Source organism: Pyrus communis, chromosome 13 (assembly GCF_963583255.1).
Source record: "Pyrus communis chromosome 13, drPyrComm1.1, whole genome shotgun sequence".
NCBI classification, from domain to species: domain Eukaryota; kingdom Viridiplantae; phylum Streptophyta; class Magnoliopsida; order Rosales; family Rosaceae; genus Pyrus; species Pyrus communis.
The window spans coordinates 8,606,847-8,623,850 of NC_084815.1; the positions used below are offsets into that span (position 1 = coordinate 8,606,847).

The 17,004-nt window shown below is 36.5% G+C and overlaps 1 protein-coding gene across 1 annotated transcript; it reads right to left on the bottom strand.

Moving 5' to 3' along the window:
- Positions 1-624: 624 nt before the first annotated feature.
- Positions 625-7,031, bottom strand: LOC137713271 (microtubule-associated protein 70-2-like). The gene is made up of 12 exons (XM_068452559.1): positions 6,974-7,031; positions 6,602-6,887; positions 6,229-6,314; positions 4,189-4,254; positions 3,918-4,088; positions 3,503-3,673; positions 3,228-3,383; positions 2,980-3,126; positions 2,094-2,165; positions 1,462-1,998; positions 1,195-1,382; positions 625-991 (listed from the first exon to the last, which is right to left on the bottom strand). The coding sequence occupies exons 2-12, from the start codon at positions 6,816-6,818 to the stop codon at positions 973-975; spliced, it is 1,830 nt and encodes a 609-aa protein (XP_068308660.1). The 5' UTR covers positions 6,819-6,887; positions 6,974-7,031; the 3' UTR covers positions 625-972.
- Between the last annotated feature and the right edge of the window lie 9,973 nt (positions 7,032-17,004).

A 17,004-nucleotide genomic window follows, 5' to 3' on the forward strand; every position in this document is an offset into this window, starting at 1 on the left:
GTGACACTGCGTTCCGAGTTCAAACAGTTTCCCTCATTATTAGTGTAATAAAGAAAAGAAAACAAATATTTCCTCCTCATCATTTCCTGATCCAGATTCCATCCTTGTTACCCAACTCATAAACGAGGGATTTCCCAAAGTAGTTGATTAGATTATATTAGAACATCACTCAAGTTAAAAAAACAACTAAAGGGCAACTCCTAACCAACAAGATTCCCCGTTTTGTGAGTGTCAGAAGGGAACATCTATCGTACGCAAGCTTACTCTTACTTTGCAAATAGGTTTTTTTTTCACAACTCAAACCCGTACTTTTTGGTTATAAAAGAGCAACCTTTCCGTTGCACCAAGCCTCACCCTAATGCTAAAAAAACAACTAAAGGACTTTAATGTGAAATTCCAATTAATTTACCAAATCCTTCAGAGAGAACTCAATCAGCCAACTTAATTCGTCTTCCACGCAAACATTTGAAGACGATCACCAAACATTCAAGAGTACCACGAGGCGAAAACATACGTTTGGCTCCCAAATGAAAGCGTGTGTCAAAGTTGAGCCCATGGCCCCAAGAAATGCATCCGTGAGCGTTTGAACTCGAATTGAAAATTTCAAACATTTGCTCACTTTCTAGTAAACCGATCCCTTGGGTCTGATTTTTGAAGGCATTAGGCATACACGAGTTTTATGTTGCCTTCAGTATCCTTGAAAGAAGATTCTAACAAAACCTCATCTCTTTTGAAACTTTTTTCCAAAGTTGGTATTTCCAGGAAATATTAGTAGAAAAGAAATATACAAGGCAGGTTGACCTGAAAAACCTGAAGTCAGTTCTTTACAAATTGCCTACCCGGCGGCCAAGACAACTTAAATAGATGGAGACGGGAGAGGAAAATCATGACAAAACCATACATTCTAGTGACTGCAGTGCTGAAGAATCACAGAAGCGTCCATGATGTGGTGATTCTGTCATGGCCATGTACCTATGACCTGTGCGCATTTCTGAAAGAAGCAAAACCTTTGGTCAGGTGGATTAATATTTTTCGACTGGTGGTATCTAAAAGTTTTCAATCAACTTGAGGCACCATGCATTTTTTGTTTCATTTTATGCCGTCCAAGAACTGATCATGAACAGGAACGACAGACTCGCTGCACCAACTATTGCATCATTGTTAGGCCATTATAGATTGTACACGACTACTTACCTTGAAGAAAGTGTATGAGAACTATTTACTGCCCCCCGGGGAGCACTTAAGCGCCGTGTCCGCTGATCATGCTCCTTAGTGACACGCATAGAAGAGACTTCTTTTTCCATTGCAGCTACTTCTCTCCGCATCTTTTTGGCCTCGACCTCCATTGCTTTGTTAAGTGTATCCACCTTCTTTGCCAACATCTACACCAGAAACAAATTAAGAAAAACACAAAAGTGGGAAGTGGTTGCAAAATTAACGAGATATATCCTACTATCTAACCTCAATTGCATCATCCTTGTCTTTGAGGGTTTGATCTTTCTCATGGCAAGCTTTCCTCAAAGATACGACCTCTTTCTGTAACATATCATACAGTACTCCAGAAACATAATCCTCATGTTCTCTCCTGGACTGTTCAGCCAAAGTTCCATTTGAGCTCTCCTCATGTCTACCTACTACCTCATTCATACAAGTCTGATCATGGGCACTGTTAGGCATGCAGTCTTTCCCGGTTGCACCTGGGATTAGCTTATCTCTGTCTAGCAATCTACTACCACCATCAAACGATCTAGATGAAACTGTGGCTTGTTTCAATATTGCAGTGGCACTGTTGGAACGGTTGAAACCAGATTGTAAGTTTGATTTTGTCCTAGATAGATAGCCATTAGAGGACGATTTAGAAATGTTCTCAGCTCCACCAAGAGACTGACGCCTTGAAGGCCTGTTGCTTATGATTTTTGCATCTGGAGCCGCACGCGATTTACCATTAGATGCTTTTAACTTATCCTCCAAAACCTTAAATCTCAATTGGTATTTTTCCTAAGAAATCAATAAATAATCAACTATTATGAAAAGGATTTAACACATTACAGATGAGAGTGTAAGCACAGACCAAACTCAAATAGTTAGCATACCTTCAATTGTGCTTCTGCCTTTGCAGTACGCTCAGCTACAGCCAGTTTGTCTCTAAGCTGTTGCATTTCTCCCTACAACAACAAAAAAAGGAAGTCAATTTAGATCTCAACTAACTGTTCATTATTTGTTTTCACTTTTCTCCCCATCTTTTGAAGGAAAATAAACCATCTTAGAATACCAGCATGTGCACACACACATATATATCCAGAATCCAGATTGATACACAAGTGGACAAGAAGTCCACAATGAAAACAAAAACAACCAACCAAGACAACGGGAAAGTCCCCCTAAACCAAAGAACTAAACAAGGTAAATCCTTTAAATCTGAAGAAACCGAAGCCCAAACTATACACCCGAAAGAGTCTTGGCTTTTTTTCCCCTTTCCTGGTAATTTATGCTTCTCTATCACCATGCATCTTAGCAAAAGGTCAACAATAATCATTGCAGGTCATCTATGGTATGAGGTGATAGTTCTATATATTAAACCTCTTGGGTTAACATGCACATGAATACTAAGATGATCATTAACACTTGAATATTAAAAAAGATTCAATGAAAAAAATTTCCAATTCATTCTTTTCTTTTTGGGTAATGAATCATATGTTTCATATGTTAATTGCTAATCCCTATGCAGGTATGCAGTTGCCTCATCCAACATGACGCAGCAATTACCCTGTTAAATCCTTGTGGATGGATATCGAAGAGGTTGTGGCGGGATTCATACTTGAGATAATGCTTCATGAAGCACCTAAGCCCCCCCCATCATAAGGACAACCCCTTGGGTTAAGGATGCAATTTGTGATGATGAAACCAAATGACTATTTGTGTAAATTAAAGGAATTGTAGGCAAAGATCATGAGGTTACGTATTGAAGTCATAACATGCCTGAAAAAATTTCCTTTCTTCAAGCCATTGCTTTACGGGCATGAGTTTGTCACTGGAGTCTTTCCAGTCATTTGCAACAACAGTGGCAACCCGATTTGCAGAGACCTTTGCACGAGCCACCTCCCGCTCCAATAGTTTTTTCTCCTCCTACGCAAGCTTGAATGTTAGAGGAAGTTTGCATTTGTGACAGACTCAGAACAACTACAAAGTGATAAGCAAGTACTGGAGTTCCAAGAAATGGTTATTACATTCATCTCCTGCACTTTCCGCTGGTAATCACGCACAGCATTGGCAGCAGCTCCACCAGCTAAAACAGCCTCCTCAAGTTCTCGAACAGTTTGTGTCAGCTTCTCAACCTCAGCTACCTTCTGTCTGTGCATTTTGTCAAGTATCTTGTTCTCCTCCTGATAATGGATAAATTCATATTATGTAAAATGGTGTCCAACAGTAGTAAACACCCCTGGTACATTCCCTCGATCACACAAATTGCATGCAGCAGGAAAACTCTGAACACCATACAAACCTGGCATATTTCAATCTGTTTCATTAGCTCTTGGTTTTTGTTTTGCAGATCGTCAACCAAGGATGCTTTTGCCAAAGCAATCTGAACAGTTCTCTCGGTGTCAAGCAGAGCAGCCTCTTTGGATTTAGTAAGCCGATCAAGTGCTCTGTTGTCATCCTGCAACTTGGTTACCTAAAAAAACAATACATCCAGAAGTATAAAAAAATATAGCTCGTTTTAATTATTAATCCTTGTAAACAAAGGAGTCAATAGATCAATTAACAATATAGAAACCAAATACGTAATGAACACTCTATACCTCACATGTACAAACCAAATATGGAAGCAAAAATAGACACTCAAAACTGACAGGAATTCAACCCTATCTGTCTTTAAAACAAAATTAAAGGGGTCATATTGCAGAACGGAAGTATACCTCCTGCCTAGCAAGCTTAAGCTCTGCCTCCAGTGGAGCAATGATGGCTTCAATGGGTGGCATTTCATCATCTTTCTGTGCAGCGTGAACTCTTCGAAGTGTGGCTTCTGCTGCAAATTGCGCAGCCAAAGCTGCTTTTTTCTCATCATTTATTTTCTTAATCTCAAGATTCTGCAAATCATAGTGTACTCAGTATATTGCAAGCAGAAAAGTTCAATGTTGGTTACAGAAGACAATACAATCAGGCAGCAAAGGAAACTACAATTATTACCTTGCTTTCCAAAAGAGCTTCAGTTGCTTTAAGCTTTTCATCCACTTTGTTAAGTTCATCTGTCAACTGAAATTATTAACCAACAAAAAAAATTATCAGAAATTCCCATTTTTAATTGAACTTGAAATTTTCTCCTTATCGAAAAAGAAAAAAGAACTCAAAGCTTTCTCTCATCGACATAAAACGAACCTCAACTTTTCTCCGTACCATGATTCAGTATCATTAAAGAGAGTAAATACTACAATAACTTATACTATTAATTGATCTCTCAAAATATCTTCTAAAAAAATTCAGGACTCCATATATTGTTGACAGATAAAAGACCTCGCTAACTACTGGATCTCATCAAGCATCAAATAAAACTTGCTGGTCAATCCCAGACAATGGTTATTGAAAAGAGTAAGATATTGACAAATAAAATTTAACATGATTTTTAATAATCTTGATATCTTTCCTAGATTGAAAAGCAGCTTTAAGATAAAGTTGCTGATTAAGTTTTGCTTTGTAGCTACGTTAGATTTTTATTAGTTTCATTCTCGTAACCTGATTCTCGTGGACATCTCACTCACTGTTCGTTCTAGTCTGCATCTAAAAAATTGTTCCTTAACAAGATGAAGAATTTTGATAGTTTTGTAATCTATAATCATATCATTGAGAAGAAGACATCAATAAATATTGAACAGAACAAAACTGAGATTAACAAAAAGACTAAGATTATGCAGTAAAGGAGTTCTTTTATTAAATTTTTATGAATAATATCTCCTCCAAGTGGATATGCAGGGATATTTTCAAAATTAACTACTCACTGTCAGTAGAAAATACATTAAACCTATTACATTTCAGGTTCTTTTATACTCACATTTTTATCACTGTGGCTAAAACTAAAACTATAGGTTTTTAACTAGAAAGTTTAGGCCATGTATATGTAGCAAAAGGCAGGTGTTCTAGTCATCCACAGGTTTGTCTAGTGAAGCGGGCTGAATAATATGTTGTCATGATCACCATTTAAAGAAATAAAGCATAGATAAGTTGCAACAAACGAAAGTTACATCAAAAGACAAACATTAGAGGCTCAAAAACATCCATCCACAATGTTAAGTACACATTACCTTGAAAGTTCTAGATAACACAATGTTTTTTTTTTTTTTTTTTTTTTTTGAACAAACGATATTATCTATACTAAGGGGTTGGGGGAGTGGGCTAATAGTCTCATAATAGGTTAGCAATAATGTGGTTCAAATTCTCCTTTGGCAAGAATCGAACTTAAGATATCTCACTTGCAAGTGAAGAGGAATACCACTAGACCGTAGTACTAAATGGCAGATAACACAATGTTAGAACAGAAAAATAACATTAGTCAAACAGCAATACTTCCAGAAAAGTTGACAAAGGTAAAAACCAATAAACGCTAGATAAAATTGCAGACTGAAGATTTCAACTTTTAACCATAAATAGACTTAAGATTAGCATCGAAGACTATCACATCTCATATTTTTTGCACAGAAATCCAACTTACACACATATTCATGTTTATGGATATCGAACAACATTGCACAATTACAGTAACCAGACTCAGAACCAGTCGGTCAGAATGAAGTCCCACTTAACACAAACGACATACACATACTAAATAATTTGCACTAGTTAAAAAGAACTAGAATACAGTTTTTATATAACAATACTTTTATGGTCTCCCATTCCTTCATAATCTCTTAAGCATAGATTGATTAAGTCCAAAATTACCGTTTCATCAACAGAACATGTACAAACTACAAACATTGTTAGTAAGAACTTAGAAGAAACAACTTACGAACGAGTTAGTTGTCTGAAAATCTGTCTCATTCATATATTCTAGTATGTGTTGAATATACCACTAAGCAACAGTAATATTCCTTTCTTTGATTATGCAAACTGGTATAAAATAAAATTAAAAAAAAAAAAAAAAAAAAAAAAAAAAACAAAGAATCCGATCGCTAATGACGAAAGAAGAAAAATGCGATGAAATTACTGATAAGTGGGAGCACAAAATAAATAGAGTACCTCTTCAACCGCCTTTTCTTTAAGGCGCTCTGAATTTCTTAAAGACTTAATTTCCGCCACAGCATCTCCCAACTCCCTGTCTTTATCTGTGTAATTCCACTTCCATTCCATCAGTTTTTGTTTTTGATACAGAATTTAATCAATTATTATATACTACATGAAAGGAAATTTAATTAAAATCAAGAAATGTATTTTTAGGAATATAATTAAATTTGATTTATCCTTTCTCCTTAGCTAGCAAATGCAAACTTCGAAATTTAGCACGGAAGAAATCCATTCATTTATCCAAAAGATGAAACGAATTTGAATTCGATGAGATGAAAAAAATGCTGAGTTCAAATTTTCCGGGAAAATGGAGAGAAGAGATGCATACCTCGGAGGTCATTTTCGAGGCGGTTGAGCTCAACACGGACTGGATCGGAGCCGTGCATGAGAGTGACGATGTCATCGACATCGGAGGCGGCACGGGAGATTCCGGCGGAATAATTGGTCTTCTTGCGAGCCCTGAAGGAAGCGGAGGAGGTGAATGCGGGGGGCTTCGTCGGCGGTTCGTGTTCGCCGTTGCTAATGTGAGTAGTAGTGCTGGCCATTGAAATTGGGGAAGAAAAGATCTGGTGGTGCCAGGCTCATACGACGCCCTAAATTACAGGAACAGAAAGCTGCACAGAGAGAGAGAGAGAGTTTTAATTTACTACTCTTTTCTTCTATTCTATTCTATTCCTCTATAGGGAATTAGGGATGATACCTTGCAGTGTCAGTAAGTCAGGAAGGAGAGAAGGAGAGAAGGAGAGAGAGAGACAGAGAGAGAAAGAGAGAGAGAGAGAGAGAGAGGGGATTAAGGATCTAAGATGGGGTTTAGGCGGGGTTTAAATGCAATAGAGAGAGTTGATAGAGTGTGGCGCTGTGTAGGGTTGTGAACTGCATCCGAATTTGTTTTTTTTTTTTTTTTTTAATATTTTAATTTCACAAATAGTCTTTGAAATTGACCTACACTATTAAGATGACTCTTAAAATTAAAAATCGATCAATGTAGTTCCTAAAAATGGGTGTCTCAAATCAATGTGGTCATTCTGCCACAATTATGTCAAAAATTATGTTATGTGTTAATGTGGCACATAATGGGCTCCATAATCATTTTCTTATCACAAATGGTCCTTAAAATTGATCTCCACCATCAAGATGGCATTTGAAATTGAAAATCGATCAATGTAATCCTAGAAATAAGTGTCTCAAATACTCAAATCAACGTGGTCTTTCTGTTACAATTCTGTCAAATATTCTTTTATGTACAGATGTGAACATAAATGAGTCTTGCAAGTCTAATTAAATTAAAAATAAGCTAGAAACATGTTTAATAATTAATTAAAAAAGTTGTCAACCCAGAAACCCAGTCCCACAATCACATCGATCCCAACCCATACTTCTCTATGTCCTTCTTTGGTAACATTTGTTGTCTATTCTCTAAAAAAAAAAATTGTCAACACACCCATCTTTATACCTTTCACCGAATTAGACCAATCGAGACCACCTTTGGTGATGGCTTGGATTAGCAATGAATTCTGTGACATTACTATTAACATTAGGCAATTGACAGCCACACATCCTTAATCTTGGAGAGCTTGTTGGGTGCTCCCCCAGTGATGTTGGTGATGCGGAAAATGGCGAGCTCAGCCTTGAGGTAATTCCATCGTACAAAAAGGATTTTGACAACTTTTTTAATTAATTATTAAACCCACATCAGCACATAACAAAATTTTTGATAAAATTATGACGAAACGATCATATTTATTTGTGACACTTATTTCTAGGACTACATTGATCGATTTTTTAATTTCATAGACCATTTGTGATAAAAACCCGTAATATCTTGTGGGACTCATTTATGTGTTACATCAATGTATAACAATTTTTTTTACAGAATTGTAATGGAATGACCATATTCATTTGCAACACTTATTTTCAGGAGGGTAAACTACGGTTTGACCCCCTAAACTAATACCCTAGTTGAAATTGACCCCCTGAACTATTTTTTTTGGTAAATTAACCCCCTGAACTGTTTAAAATCAGCCAATTAATCCCTTATCGTAGATTCCGTCCACTATTCCATCAAATTCAAGGGCAAATTAATATTTTTATCATCAATTCTTACCTGTCAGTTATAACCACCAATTAAATAATGACACGTGGATACAGAATAATTCAAAAACTTATAGCATAATAAGAAACATAAAGAAACCAAACGTTTGCAACAGACCATTTCACATGTCAACATGTCATAATTTTATTGGTGGTTATAAGTAACATGTAAGAATTGATAATAAAAAGACTATTTTGCCGTTGAATTTGACAGAATAGTGGACAAAATCTAAGGACAAGGGGTTAATTGACTTATTCAAATAATTTAGTGGGTTAATTATAGTTCAGGGGGTCAATTTCAGCAAGTCTAATACTTCAGGGTGTCAAATGACAATTTACCCTTTTCAGGAACTGCATTGATCGATTTTTCATTTAAGGGACCATCTTGATGTATGGGTCAATTTAAGGGATCATTTGTGATAAAAGCTCTTTTTCTTGTTCCAATAATTTAGTCAACTTTTTTTTTAACAAACAATACTATTTATACTAAGAGAGGGAGGGGGGGTTGAGGATGGCTTAGTCTCATAATGGGCTAGCAATAATATGGTTTAAGTTTGCCTTTGGTGAGAACCGAACCTAAGACCTCTCACTTACAAGTGAAGAAGAATATCACTAGATTATAGTACTAAGTGGCAATAATTCAGTCAACTTAAATCCTTCTTTTTTTGCATAAAAGAACAATCGATATTATTTTTTCATATCCGCAACGGGAAACGAATTTCACACAAACGTATAATTACTCTAGTATTGTTGCAACTTGAAGTTAAGAAATAACAATATAAGTAAAACCTTGCCATATCAGTGTGTTGTGAGCCAAAAACCTTCAGATGCTTAAGTTAGACTTTGTGGAAGAAATGAATGCAAAAGCTCTAAATTTCTTGAAACATGAATGAGATGGCAACAACGCTATGACCACGGTTTCTTCACACGTCTTCGTAGACGTGGGATTTAGATAAACTGATGGCATAAACTTGAGCATCACAATCTGGATTTCTTCAGAGCTTGTGGACAAACCATCATTGTCACATCCCGGCCCGGGGCGGATCACTTCCCGGGCCCGCTCCACCACCGTAGCACGATATTGTCCGCTTTGGGCTTACCATTCCCTCACGGTTTTGTTTTTGGGAACTCACGAGCAACTTCCCAGTGGGTCACCCATCATGGGATTGCTCTAGCCCCCTCTCGCTTAACTTCGGAGTTCCTACGGAACCCGAAGCCAGTAAGCTCCCAAAAGGCCTCGTGCTAAGTAGGGATGGGAATATACATTTAAGGATCGCTCCCCTGGGCGATGTGGGATGTTACAATCATTGTCAACTTCAATCCAAACTAAGTTTCAATCCACCTAAAATCGAGCACTCACACTATTCACGAACTCCCTTTCTCTGCCTCTCTTTCCTGCGAAGACAATCTTGAGCTCTCATTCTTTATCTAACAAAAGAACACCCAATGAACCAGAAAAATAAAAGGTATCAGATTACCAGGGCACGATCAAAATAGAGCTTCAATCCACCTCAATTTGACTCCTTACACCAGCTCCACCAACTCCCTCTCTGCCTCTCATTCCCTCATTGAGGGGTGAATAAACCCTCAACTCTCCCTCTCTCTCCAAGAAGAACACACCTAGTGAACAAAAAAATAGTATGAAATAGATTAGGTCTCAAATATCCGGTTCTATGCTTGAGCTTGTCAGCTTAAAGCTGTTAGATTCTCGTCCGCACACAAGATGCACACCTTAGAAATGCCCTTGTTTTGTTTTTAGTTCTTTTTTCTTACGGTTATATAAACATCAAATTTAAGAATTATACTGTAAGAAGTCTCCCACTGAAGACAATATTTGTTCATATTTATTCTTAAATTCCGTTATAGCCCTAAAAGAGTCCTTAACGATGGTGGTTTAGATCCTAATATAGGTTCCCATGTCCTCGTGTTAATTTGCAACTCTCTCTCTCTCTCTCTCTCTCTCTCTCTCTCTCTCTCTTATTTATTTTATATGCGTGAATGGATATGTTACTCTATTTAAAAGCAACGGTCAAATTAAGGTGGTCTACCAGTCACAAATCAAATTTACTGTTTTGAATAGTGTTTATATATGTGTGCGTGTGTGGGTCTATGCATTTATCAGTAATACAAGAATAAAAAGGAAACTGCTATTTTTATATCAAAGCTCACATGCACCTGGTTAGAAGTAGTTAATACGTAACAGATGATGATAATTTTGAATCAAATAAGTCACCCAAATTCGTAGATGGGAAAGGGAAATGGTAACTACACTGGTAACAAACAAAGACAAAACGAGAATAAAGCTGCCTTTGCTTCTCCATTTGGTAACATAAACAAAACAAACACATGATATTTGATGGTGGGATTCTACCAAATCCTACTTCCATCAACACACCCTTGCAAATATATATACAATACTTAATACTACAAGTATTTTCCATGATATGTTGTCACTTTACAAGAGATGCTTGGAATGTATTATTGGTATGTATGTGATGGAGATGTGTCATCAAACATGTCAAGGAATATGACACGATTAGTCGCACATGTGCATGGCTTGATCGGAGAAGGATTCTCTCCCCTCCAAATCTCTCTCCCCTTCCCTTTCTCTTCTATTTGAACGACTACGGTTAAACCTTATCAACATCTTATATTGTTTTTTTATAGAGACAAAAAGTAAAATGTGAGGGGGGATGAAAATAGGAGGGGAGAGAATCCTATTCCAACTTGATCCTAATCATTCTTAGTTATGAGATTCAAAAAATATGAACGGGGAGCAATCGCACATACACATGCTACGTTTGTGACTGATCCTAACACTTCGACACTAGAAATGTGAAAGGAAACAACTAGCATAAGCAATGATGCAGCACCAAATCAATCAGAGAAATGCTAGGTAGACTAATTTTTTAAACCAAATTTACAAATCATGTGATGTGTCACCAATAGGAAATAAGCACGTTAATCAATACTTGAGTAATAATCTAATCATCAACAATCATGCCATATAATTTATAAAATTTAATTTAAATAGTTGATCTTCTTAGCATTAACCGATCAAAAAATGAGTTAGTGAGTGTATACGTACCCTAAAGAGCAAGTGGGACGAGCACATACTGCCAAGTGAGAGAAAGCTTGTACTTGCATATATAGACCTGTGAGAGAGAGAGAGAGAGATAGAGAGAAAGCTTGTACTTGCATATATAGACCTTAGAGAGAGAGAGAGAGAGATATACATATATATATATATATATATATATATAAACACGTTGCCATGCTTGAACTGAATTGAATTGCATTGCTTATTGTTTAATGCTTCCTAAATGTGTTCAGCTTATTGCTGTAGTGCTAGGGTTTTTGACCCGGTAGTTTCTGACACGACATGAAAACGACATGAAAATAACGGATTTCGGGTCAACACAATAACTAATCGGGCCATTATCGGATAATCCGTTAAGAACCCGTTAATAACGGGAATACACGTGGGTAACACGTGGATAACCCGTTTTTACCGTTAAAAAAAAAATTATTTTGATAATTTTAAAGTTTAATTACCAAAAGATTTATTATAAAATACAATAGCCATATTAATATATACAATATATTCTATATTAACTATATAGTTTTGTATTATTATTCTATATAAGTTAGAAAAAAAAAAAGTTTTAGTCATTATTTATTTTTATTATGAGAGTTCTTTATTATCATTACTAGGATAAATTTTACTTAACATGTTGTTGTCCAAAATTAAAATAAACTAGTATAGTATTTATATAGGTAAGAACTAAGAAGACATACATACAAGTATGAAAAATGTGAAAGAATATATAAACACTCATGATTCATCATTATTCCTCCACGAGTAGATAATGGTTACACTTATATTATCGTTTAGATTTTTAAAATCCTCCAAACCCTCATGAAGAGTGTTTTTGATTTGAGGGCAAAATTAATAATAATTATTGTAGAAGTGTAAAAAAATGTAAAAAAAAAAAAATACCTAATCACTCATAGTGACAAGCTTTACAACTTTCGTGAAGGGGTCAGCTTCGAAATCCAACACCATAATCTATAAACCTTAAATTTATATTTAACCGTCGATTGTCATTTCGCTTTATTCTTCTTACTGAATTTCATTTTTTAAATTTCATTTTTGAAAACATGATCATCTGGTGGATGTAAGAAGATGAATGATTCAGATCTTTGAAATCACTTTTCGATATTTACAGTTAACTGAAATATGAGTCGATGTCATATAGTTTGTAGAAACTTTATAAACATCAAACAATATTTTCACTAACTGTAAAACTCTGAATATAATATCAATGATCCAAACCATTCATCTTCCTGTATCCTCTAATAGATCATGTTTTCAAAAAAGAAAATCTAAAAAAACAAAATTTGTTGAGAATAATGAAGCATAAATGAAAACAACAATCATCGGTTAAATTTTGATCTATGATTTATATGATTATAGTGGCAAATTTCGAAGTTAAGCTCTTCATAAAAGTTGTAAAGCTTGTCATTACGAGTTATATTGTCACATCCCGACCCAGGACGGATCACTTTCCAGGGCCCGCTCCACCACCGTAGCACAATATTGTTCGCTTTGAGCTTACCATTCCCTCACGGTTTTGTTTTTGGGAACTCACGAGTAACTTCCCAGTGGGTCACCCATCATGGGATTGCTCTAGCCCCCTTCTCGCTTAACTTCGGAGTTCCTACGGAACCCGAAGCCAGTGAGTTCCCAAAAGGTTTCGTGCTAGGTAGAGATGGGAATATACATTTAAAGATCACTCCCCTGGGCAATGTGGGATGTTACAATCGCTTAACTTCGAAGTTCCCATGGAACCCGAAGCCAGTGAGCTCCCAAAAGGCCTCGTGCTAGGTAGGGATGAGAATATACATTTAAGGATCACTCCCCTGGGCGATGTGGGATGTCACAATCCACCCCCCTTAGAGGCCCGACGTCCTTGTCGGCACATACGTGACCAGGGTTAGGCTCTGATACCAAATTGTCACATCCCGGCCCGGAGCGGAACCACTTCCCGGGTCCACTCCACCACCGTAGCACAATATTGTCCGCTTTGGGCTTACCATTCCCTCACGGTTTTGTTTTTGGGAACTCATGAGCAACTTCCCAGTGGGTCACCCATCATGGGATTGCTCTAGCCCCCTTCTCGCTTAACTTCGGAGTTCCTATGGAACCCGAAGCCAGTGAGCTCCCAAAATGCCTCGTGCTAGGTAGGGATGAGAATATACATTTAAGGATCTCTCCCTTGGGCAATGTGGGATGTTACATATATATTTTTTCTATATTTTTTACAATTATACATTAATTAAAAAACTATTAAAGACTTTAGGTAAGCGAAAATATACTTAAAAGAAAAATACGTTTTATTTAGTATTATGTTTTTCATTTAATTATTTATTGGTTTAAAATATATTTTTCTTAACGGGTAACGGGTCGGGTCATATTACCTGTTAATTTTATCGGGTCGATTTTGGATCAGATTATTTTACCCATTTATTTTAACGGATGTTACACGATACGACTCGTTAAGATATCAGGCATGACACGAAAACGACACGAATACAGAAAGTACGACACGAATGCTAGGTCTAGGTCCTTCCTCTATCCTTTCATTATTTATTTATTTTATTTGGTTTAAAAAGATTATTGAGTTTTTTATTCATTTATGAGAAGTCAGAAGTAAGCAAGAAGGCACCAATCCGTAATTCACACGAGCGTGGATGTTATATTTCTATCTTAGAGATACTCTTCCTAATGATTTTCCATTCATAGTATGTGGATTTCTTATACTTATCAACGTGAAATGAGTTTAAATTTTAAAATTTGTGTAGTTGATAGATACAAATTTTAAAATTTAAACTCATTCGAAAATAATAAATAGAATGGTAAGATAAAGACATCCGGTTTCATATGGGTCAACAATTAGGAGCCACATGTAGGCAAATATCCCAAGCACTATAAGTTTATTTATTTATTTAAAACATTGTAAGTTATCTTCTAGCATTCAACATATGTACAAAATGTCTTTTTCAGTTATCATTCATGATGTGTTTACTATACATAGCAAATATTTCCAGATTGCATTTTTGTTCATCATTCTTATTTATTGTTGTTGAATGAGTTTAAATTTTGAAATTTGTATATCAGATAGACCAAACAAACTCATTCAATATTAATAAATGGTCTGGTGAGCAGAAATATTACGATCATCATTTTACATATGTGTGTATAATTACTCAGTCCCACTCCATATAACCAGAAATCATATACATAAATAACTAAGAGTGTGATATCCCACATCGCCCAGAGGAGTGATCCTTAAATGTATATTCCCATCCCTTCCTAGCACGAGGCCTTTTGGGAGCTCATTGGCTTCGGGTTCCATAAGAACTCTGAAGTTAAGCAAGAAGGGGGCTAGGGCAATCCCATGATGGGCGACCCACTAGGAAGTTGCTCGTGAGTTCCCAAAAACAAAACCGTGAAGGAATGGTAAGCCCAAAGCGGACAATATCGTGCTACGGTGGTGGAACAGGCTCAGGAAGTGATCCGCCCCGGGCCGCGATGTGACAATTGGTATTAGAGCCTAACCCTGGTTGTGGTGTGCCGACGAGGACGTCGGACCCCCAAGGGGGGTGGATTGTGACATCCCACATCGCCTAGGGGAGTGATCCTTAAATGTATATTCTCATCCATACCTAGCACGAGGCCTTTTGGGAGCTCACTAGCTTCGGGTTCCGTAGGAACTCCAAAGTTAAGCGAGAAGGGGGTTAGAGCAATCCCATGATGGGTGACCCACTAGGAAGTTGCTCGTGAGTTCCCAAAAACAAAACCGTGAGGGAATGGTAAGCCCAAAGCGGACAATATCGTGCTACGGTGGTAGAGCGGGCCAGGGAAGTGATCCGCCCCGGGCTGGGATGTGACAAAGAGTATCTCCAAGGGAGGAGTAAAAAATTCACATCACCAGAACAGTCATAAAAGACAGCGTTAGTGTTTTCCATCTAAAAATGCAATTCCAATGAGGCATGATGTGGATTGATAGAGGTGGTTGCTGCCAAATTTGATAGCAACTTCAAATCTATTTTTAGTGATCAATAAATGCTCTTTATAATTCTTATTATTATTTTTGGGTTTAAAAATACTTATTATAATTAAAAAAGGTAAATAATGTAATAAATAAATAGTTTAATTTTGACATATTGGATAGATAACAAAATTTGAAAAAATAAAATTGACATATCGGATAGATAACAAAATTTGTAAAAATAAAATCAAAATGCCACAAAAGCTTTCAAATTTAAATTTTATGTTCGAAATTTGACATCTCCAACGTTCCAATAATGTAGTCTTTTTTAATCCAAACACAAACACACTTGCTTCAATTACATGAGTTTGATGTGTAATAAATCCCTCTACGTTTAATAACCCTGCATAACTGCCAAGACAAAGCGGCAGTTTATGTTTGATGAACAATAACTTTGGGCATGATGGGAGCTAAAAAGGTAGTAATTTGGGAACTAACTAGGATACTTGCTTAAGAGACATCTCCATTTTAATTTCCTCTAATATCTCGTGAATATTTTTATTTTTAAATAAACAATATTATCTACTCTAATATCTCACAAATATTAAGTTCGAATAAAGTACGATTACAAATACGTAACGAGTTTCTCACAAAGGTGGCGTAATAATACAATTTTGTTGCACAAAATGGAAAAGTATTCAGAAGCTGGAGGTAAGTCATTTCCCCTTGTGTTTTTATTGGGCTTTATTTTACGTTTTTATTTGGGTTTGTATTCTGTTGTCTTGCCCTTAGCATGAGATGGGCTTTTGATGTAACGTGACACTTACCCGTGTGAAGGTAGTTTACTTATTTGTTAAAATGAGGGACTGGCTTTCAGCGCTCCAGAAAATAAGATTTCGACCAAGAACGAAAGTCCGAGGTAGAGCATCAGTCTTGCTAGGCAACCTGCCTTTGTTTTAGAGCGGATAGTGCGGCATTTGGAAATATAGGCGTAGCGCACGGCATGATGGTTTGTAGGGTTGTTACACAAGAAAGGCACGCCGCCTCAGAAAGATGGTGGTTCCAACCCAAAATGACAGTGGCTACTAACAAGCGAGCAAGTAAAACTACCTTATTCGCTCACAATTCGCCAATCATAAGAAATTTTGTCCTTGCCTACCACAAATAAAATAGCTTCGGCTGCAAAATTCATCCCCTTACTAGAAAATCAAACTCATAGTTAGGCACAAAATGGAGCAAGGAAGAATGTCAAGAGCGGCATTTTTCAAAAACAAACTTTTTGGTAATCACTATAGCGGCCCTTGCTGTCATATGGGGTGTTAATAAAACAACCCATTAAAAATGGACAAGTCTCTAGATATATTACTATCAACCTTGATGACAATTTACTCTCACTGAGTCACCGATCCTCAAAAGTCAAATTACTTATTTCTAATACATATTTGTAATTTTACTTTGGCACTCTTTTATTTCTAATACATATTCGTGACTGAGCAGATAGCATAATAGATAAAACCTTTAAAATAATTCAGAAATTCAACCAGAGATTTCAATGGCAGCCTTAATCTGATCGACCTTTTGTTAT